Raw genomic sequence first — 7,500 nt, 5'->3', positions numbered from 1 at the left:
AAAAGCATGATGGATTGAGCATAGACCTACATTGAAAAAAATTGACATTTAATTAGGATTAAGCTTACTCCCTGTATGGGAAACTGGCCTTATGAATTATAACGACTATAAGTTGACACTGTAAATGTAAAGCTTTAACATACAGTACATGATGGGCATTTAGACAGCAGGACCATCTTGTTGGGCCTCGCTCTGACACATCTGGGGTGCCTCTCAACATGCCTCCTCGATCCTCGATGCTCGATCCTCGATGGGCGTTCCCACTGATCTATAACTAACACTGGATAGACTATCCCATTGTTCCCCCCCCCCCCCCATCATTCTTTATGTAGATCAGTGAGGATCGAGGCCCGAGGAGCGAGGGAGGACGTATAAACGCTGCATGAGAGGCACCTATAGTCATTAGTCACAACCCAGCCTGTTAGAAAAAGTATTAACTCGGGGCATGAATAATGAACTTTGGGCACAAGCTTTAGGTCTATGATATTTGTGGTCTGAAAGTCTTGATCACCAGCCTGAAGCTCCTCTCTAGCCTGAGTGACAAGGAATCCTTCAACCGGGACAATAACAATGGCACACTCAAGTCAAACAAGCTGTAGCATTCAGCATTCAGTGATTTGTTCAATGTCACAATAAATGTCAGTTTATTTGTAAAGCACATTTATAAACACCAGCAGCTGTTCAAAGTGCTGTATGATCGAAAACAAGATGGATTGAACATACTCCTTGTCCAAACAGAGATCATCATTGTATAGGACTACGTTTACTCCCTGTACTCGAAACTGGCCCTACAAATTGTGACAATGTAAATTGTCACCACAGATGTACTCTGAATATCTAAAAGCTTTAACTTACAGTTCATGATGGGCAGAGTGTAGACAACAGGGCCATCTTCGGTCATTTTCTGCCACACCTGGGCATTAGCCACAACCCAGCCTGTTATAGGGAAGGTTTGAAAAAGGTTAACTATGTGCAGGAATTAGCAGTTTTACGTCTATTCTATTCCCATACAGTCAACTGTGCATGAATTAGCAGGTTGAAGTCTATGCTATTTGCCAGGACTAGAGTATGGCCGTTTCTGATTGGAGCCAAAGGTTCTGGCAGTAAACAAAGGAAAAAGATCTGCTGGTTTCCAGCTGCCGGGCTGCCGGGCGAAATTCAAATTCCCCGGAAGTTCAGGCAGGGTTCACCCAGTCTACCAGAGCCATGTAGAGGATGGAAAGTGGCTTCAATGCAACTGTGGTACTCCAACGGCCCCATTGCAGCTATGCTTTTTTATTTAACAGAGGGCTTTCCATTCCTTTACCCTGGAGTCAATACCACTTTTTGTTCCCAATACCTCTGTAAAAACAATGTAATGCCCACTTCCATGTCTTGAAAATGATTGCAGATGCATCCTTTTGTCTATTTTTGCTTAGCAGACACTTTTGTGTCCACACACATCAAAACAGCATATACACTCATACACACTCACACACAATCACACACACAAAACAAACAAACACACACAGAGTCACCCCCCACATTGGTAATGCATGCGTCTGTCACTTGCAGGCATGAGGAAGATGTGACGACTGACCTCTCAGGCAGTGGGAGTGTGTGTGAGGCAGACAAGGAGACATGTTTGGGGGGAGGGAGGAGTAGGGAAGACCAGGGGGAACGCGCCTTGTTGTTGTTTTTTCATCTCTGTGGTATTTTTAGTCCATGATTGGCGGTGCGCTGCCTGCCACGCAAACCCCCACTAAGAGCACCCATTGAGGAACATAGCACCCGCACCTTTAAACCGTTTAGAAAGCTCTCTCTCTGAGGCGCTGTGTGTATTCTATAAAGCATGGTGCATGACTATCCATGTTTGCAGTTTCCCACTGTCATGGAAATTGCTTTTTGATTGGAGCTCTAAACATGTTATGCCTTTGGGGATTTGTACGCATCTCAAAGCAGAGGTATTTCACACGTGAGGCTTTACATCTCCCAAACATGGGGGGGGGGGGGGGGGGGGGTGTCCAGCTGTTTTGTGAATATTTTTTTTAACCATATGCAGTTTAGTTTTGATGCTGACGCTTGCATAGTATCTGGCTCTCGTGTGCAATTCTCTATGGGATATTGTGTACTCATCATCACAATGTAAGCACATTCATGTTTATTCCATAGGAATTTAATGTCTATATCTCAACACCCATCTGTGTTGTCATACTGTGTGTGTTGAGCTAAGATTTTGTTGTTGTTGTTGTTTATTCCCCCTCCCGCAGATCCCCGTCATGACGGGCGCCTTCATGGACTCGTCGCCCAACGACGACTACAGCACTGACCACTCGCTCTTCAACTCGTCGGCGAGCGTCCACGCCGCGGCCATGACCACTCACAACCAGCAGGAGGAGCAGCAGCAGCCCATGTCGCGCGACGCCATCTGGCTCTGGATCGCCATCACCGCCACCATCGGCAACATCGTGGTGGTCGGGGTGGTCTACGCCTTCACCTTCTGAGCTCTGGGCCGAGTAAGGGACGGATGTGGACGGAGTGTCTGATGGACTGCGTACGAGTGAGGAGTGGTGAGAAGCCAGAGAAATTAGCTGCCAAGAACATGGATGGGAAACTTCGATGAAGGCACCTTTTTTTCCCCTTCCCCCATGTTTTTTTCTTTTTTTTCTTTAGTAGTGTATTTCACAAATCACAAGTATTTATGGATTCCTTTCACATTCTTGTCCAATTTTTGTTTTGTTCTTTTCTTTTCTACAAAAAATCCAACAGGTTGGAGAAAATGTGTTGGAACACTGCAAAGGACTCACTCAAAAGAGACTGGGCATACTTCCCTGGTGTGAGCTGATCTCAAAAACCTGAACGAATGATCAAAACAGGACAAAAACTACTGCCAAAGGTTTAGGCTGTTAAAAAAAGTTCCTCACTTTTACTTTGCCTTTTTGTTAGTTGAGAAACATGTACTACCATAAGCTTTAAATGTACTCAGTGTTGGTTTCTAGAACTTACCTTTATCAAGTGCAGTCCTGTACAGTCAACTGTAAATTATTGTCACTGTTTATTGTACAGATGGGAACATCTTAGCACTGCCTTGTATTCAACAGTGGCTCTTGTTGTCAGCGTCATGGGTAAATATTAAGTTGACAACTATCATGGAGTTGGGATCGGGGATGTAAAGAATCACAAATATCTCAGACTCAAGGGGCCAATCGAGTCAGACACGCCACTGCATGTTACGCCAACATCCCGGACACACAAACTCGCAGGTGAGCTGCGAGGACTCCGAACTCTGTGGGAGCGGCAGGGCAGTGTGCGAGGACGACGGTGTGTCTCAGTAACGTCGATCTCTCTTATCGCCTTGATTGCTAACTAGACAATCTGTTCCCCGCAGTCCTCTCGGACGCCAACTTTTGCCACTCTGTCTCCTCCGAAATGACAAAAAGGATATATTCTCAATTCGATCACAGCTGAGAACATTTCCATTCCCAGACAGTCTGGCCCACCAAGGCCTTATGTACTCCTGATAAATACTAAATCTGATTGGTAAGGGCTGTGAAGGTAGATTCATTTTGACGCAGTCTCAAATCGCAGTGACAATCTTTCTGATTTTGGTAAAAAAAAAAAGGTCGCCTGGGATCTGCCAACATTAATCGGGAGAAGTCAGTTTGACTGTGGGCTGCGATATAGCGGTGCAGTAAGAAATGATTATGTAGTGGGGAAAAAGCCTCTCCATTGTTGTATTTGGCCAACTGCAGCTCGACTAAACAAGAGCCTGTCTGCTCCTAATGAGCTCCGGATAAGAGGCTGCCGTTGCCATGGTGACCCGTCCATTCTGTACACCCCCCCCCCCCCCCCTCCTCCTCCTCCAGAACACAGAGGGTTTGGTACCCGCTCACAGCCCTTATTCTGCAGAAGACACCGTGCAACTTGAACACCGGCAAACTTCCCCCGTGCCCAGATATGATGGAGTGTTCTTATTTGCAGTGTAACGACAACAGAGCTCTTCTCTACCGCAGCACAGACAGGCCTCACTGTCTTCTCCTCAGCGATGGCTCGTTTTTCTCTCATGAGAAATAAGCACCCTCATGATTCACCAGTGTGAGTCGTACTCAGTAGCTAGTGCCCAGAACAAGGAAACAGCTTTATTTACATTCTCAACTGACACATTAATATTTTACCTTTGCTTGAGCAGCCCTCCACCACACACACACACAGACACAGACACACACTCTGCTCTGCCAACTACTTGCCTGGCATTAGGTCCTGGCAGTAGCATCAGTGAAAGCATTAGGGTAGGATGGGGTGTTGTAATTCCCTTGAGATGTGTGTGTGGGGGGGCCGGGGTTGGCTAATAAAATGTCTGTAAATCTCAGACACTCCCTCGAGTGTGAGGGAGAGGTCAAGCCAAGCTTGCTAACAAAAAATGTCAGCCGTTAGCGCGCTGCGTAGCCACACATCCCAGCCACCAGCGCCTGCGTTTGTGACAGTCGCTTAACGATCCATTTCTGGGTGGCATTTCTGGAAGACCCTTTCTCTCGGAGAGTTTTAATTTACGAGGCAATCCTTTCACACGCGCATCTGCTGCCTGTTTTCTTACCGGGTTGGGTTTTCTATTGATCCTAATTGATTGGTCATCTTGTTTTTTCCCCTCTCTCTCCGGTGACAGATGACTCATGGGTTAGCTGGAGGTGAAGATCCGCCCCAGCCAGGGGAGAGATTTCTTAATTCCGTTGCATTTGATTTACACTAAGTGGTAGAGAGAGGGAAAGCAGCATGTATATTCAAGGGTGACATTGAGGACACAATGGTAAAGTGATGGCGTCTCCGTCTGGATCACACCTGAGATCCTGACATGTTCACCGAACACCGATGTTGTAAATTTGGCCTCCTCTGAGGATTACAAGCCTGACAGGCAGTAAAAAAAAGACCTGTTCAATTCATGGGTGTGTCCAAATAAAACCAACATTGTGTTGTAGACAGTATTTCTACACTAAAAGTGTTGCTCAACCAAATCGACAGCATCATTCACGTGTCTTCTCTGAGTTTAACGTGGTAAAATGCAATGGTATCTGCTTAGAAACTGTACAGATTTGTATACATATATATTTTGTGTAGGCTCTTCATATCCTGAACAGAGAGCTTCTGTATATTGATGTGGGTGAATAGTCTTGACAGAGAATTCTATTGTCTACATTATGGTGGTAGACAGTCGCATTGTACCTCACTTGCACACACAGATATGTTCTCTTTTTTTTTTGCTTTTTGTACAAATATATTAAAAACGTCCTCATTAAATGTCACAGGGCTCTGTGTTGTCATTTGGTGCCAGCTCTCCACACTCTTTTCTTGATATACAGTATGGACTTTTGGGGCCCCACCGTCCACGTCAAAGGAGCACTGCTGGAAGGGATTAGGGTCAGGCAAGGGCTGGGTGCCTTGCAGTCGACGGTGACAGCACTGCACTTGACATGGACAGTGGGGGCCCCAAAGACCATCAAGCTCCTCTCTTACCCATGAGATAAAGAGATGAGTTGGCTCTGTTATCTGTTGTCTGCTGCAGAGGATGCCCTAACGATTGTGTACTAATTTTGATAACCATGCTAACTATTACAGTTTCTCGCTAATTTCTGCTGATTCTGTGACTGTGTCTCCAGTGCAACTAAAATGGCAAAATGAGGTATATAACACATAACAAATAACCAAACAAAGACAAAATAATAAAGTAAGGGATATAAAAACCATGAAAATAGAAAGGGCTAAGGGGTAAGAAATGCTCAATAGAAGCAGCATCATATCCTGAATAGAATAGCTGGCAAAGATCTAGCTGTCACAATAGTGAGAAGCACTGGCTGGGGCCTTGGCCTTGTAAGTTGGGGGTTGTTAGCAAGTAGGCTAAAAACCCACAGGTGCTAATGTCTGTCGCCAGCACATCTCTCATCTTATTGGTCTGAGGGATACAGTACAGTACACCCAGCACAGCTCTTCCCCCGAAGGCCTCAGCCACCACAAAGCCCATCTCACAGCCTGTCTTCAGCTCCCTCACTCCTCTGGTTAGTGGCTCACAGCGTGGCAGTGGGAGAGGTCCAGCTGTGGGTCCTGACATGTCTTGGACACCCCTCCTGACCCCTCCTCACCCTTGGCCCTCTGGCGTCTCCTGCCTCAGCGCTCGCCCACTCAACCAGGCCCCCTCTGCTCTGCCAGGCTGCTGCTGCCGCTGCGGTTTCCCAAGCTGAGATGACAAGACCCAACTCCCCCAAGGACATCCGCAACACTCACCCACACTGACAAACACACAGATATATACAGACAAAACAATGTACACACACATGCATAAAACAAGCGCACACACACAACACACATATTACAAAGACAAACAGAAAAATGCAAGTAAAGAAAGACATTCAGACGCACACACATAAACATACATACACAACGTTGTCTCTTTGTTCACAAGCCTCTTGTTGCCAACCTCAGCAGCACATGTCAGCCATAGCAACACTCACCCGCACTGACAAACACACAGATATACAGACAAAACAATGTACACACATGCATAAAACAAGCGCACACACACACAACGCACACATATTACAAAGACAAACAGAAAAATGCAAGTAAAGAAAGACATATTCAGATGCACACACACACACACACATAAACATAAATATACACAATGTTGTTTCTTTGTCCACAAGCCTGTTGTTGCCAACCTCAGCAGCACATGTCAGCCATATCACCCCACCCCACCACCTGACGGGAGAGGCTAACCCAGGGCACCCATACTAATCCTTCACTGCTAGGGCCCAGCTTGTGCTGACAGATGGAGGGAGAGAGGGACAGAGAGAAAGAGAAAGAGAGAAGAATAATAAGAAGAAGGTTGTCTACTTGCCAGAGACAGAAGCCCTCTGTATGGTTCTCCATTGCTGTCAAATGCAGACTCTCACAAGCCTTTTAGCAAGCATTTAGAAAGGGCTCCTGGAGAGAGCGCTACCACTGGGATTCATCTGTTTAATGAAAGAGGTTTTTCAACGGAGAACCCACCCCTACCTGCCATGTTCTCATGGTAGAACCCCCCCCCCCCTACCTGCCATGTTCTCATGGTAGAACCCCCCCCCCCCCCCCTACCTGCCATGTTCTCATGGTAGTGCTGTCAGTGTTCTCAGTAGGATGTGTCTCTCCCTTCCTGCTTCTCTCTATCTCTCTCTCTCCCTTTTTCTCTCTCTCTCTCTCTCTCTCTCTCTCTCTCTCTCTCTCTCTCTCTCTCTCTTTCTCTTTCCCTTTTCTGAGCAGAACCCCAACAGGGTTTCTTTTTACCAGGAAAAACGGGGGGGGGGGGGGGGGGAGGGGGTATTTGTCTCGAGTTGTCTTCCTGCGAACATCTATTTTGCCTTTGATTCAGTGGTGCAGTGCACAGCTGTTGGCGTCGCTGCAAATGTGAAAAATGACTGTGCTCACCGTTTCCTGGCTGGACGTATCCCATGTGATTTGTAGCTGTGGGTAGCTCTCTCTGTGTGTGTGTGTGTG

At 46.5% G+C, this 7,500-nt stretch overlaps 1 protein-coding gene across 1 annotated transcript in view; it reads left to right on the top strand.

Annotated features, from left to right (window-relative positions):
• Positions 1–3,241, top strand: part of LOC134098144 (uncharacterized protein C14orf132-like) — a 19,510-nt gene extending 16,269 nt beyond the window's left edge. The window contains exon 2 of the mRNA XM_062551116.1: positions 2,250–3,241. Coding sequence (XP_062407100.1) covers positions 2,250–2,483 — 234 coding nt within the window. The 3' untranslated portion in view covers positions 2,484–3,241. The remainder of the gene's footprint in view (positions 1–2,249) is intronic.
• Positions 3,242–7,500: the final 4,259 nt, after the last annotated feature.

Source organism: Sardina pilchardus, chromosome 12 (genome assembly GCF_963854185.1).
Source record: "Sardina pilchardus chromosome 12, fSarPil1.1, whole genome shotgun sequence".
Lineage (NCBI taxonomy): Eukaryota > Metazoa > Chordata > Actinopteri > Clupeiformes > Clupeidae > Sardina > Sardina pilchardus.
The sequence above is the reverse complement of the archived record's forward strand: the minus strand, read 5'-3'. Positions and strand labels throughout refer to the sequence as shown.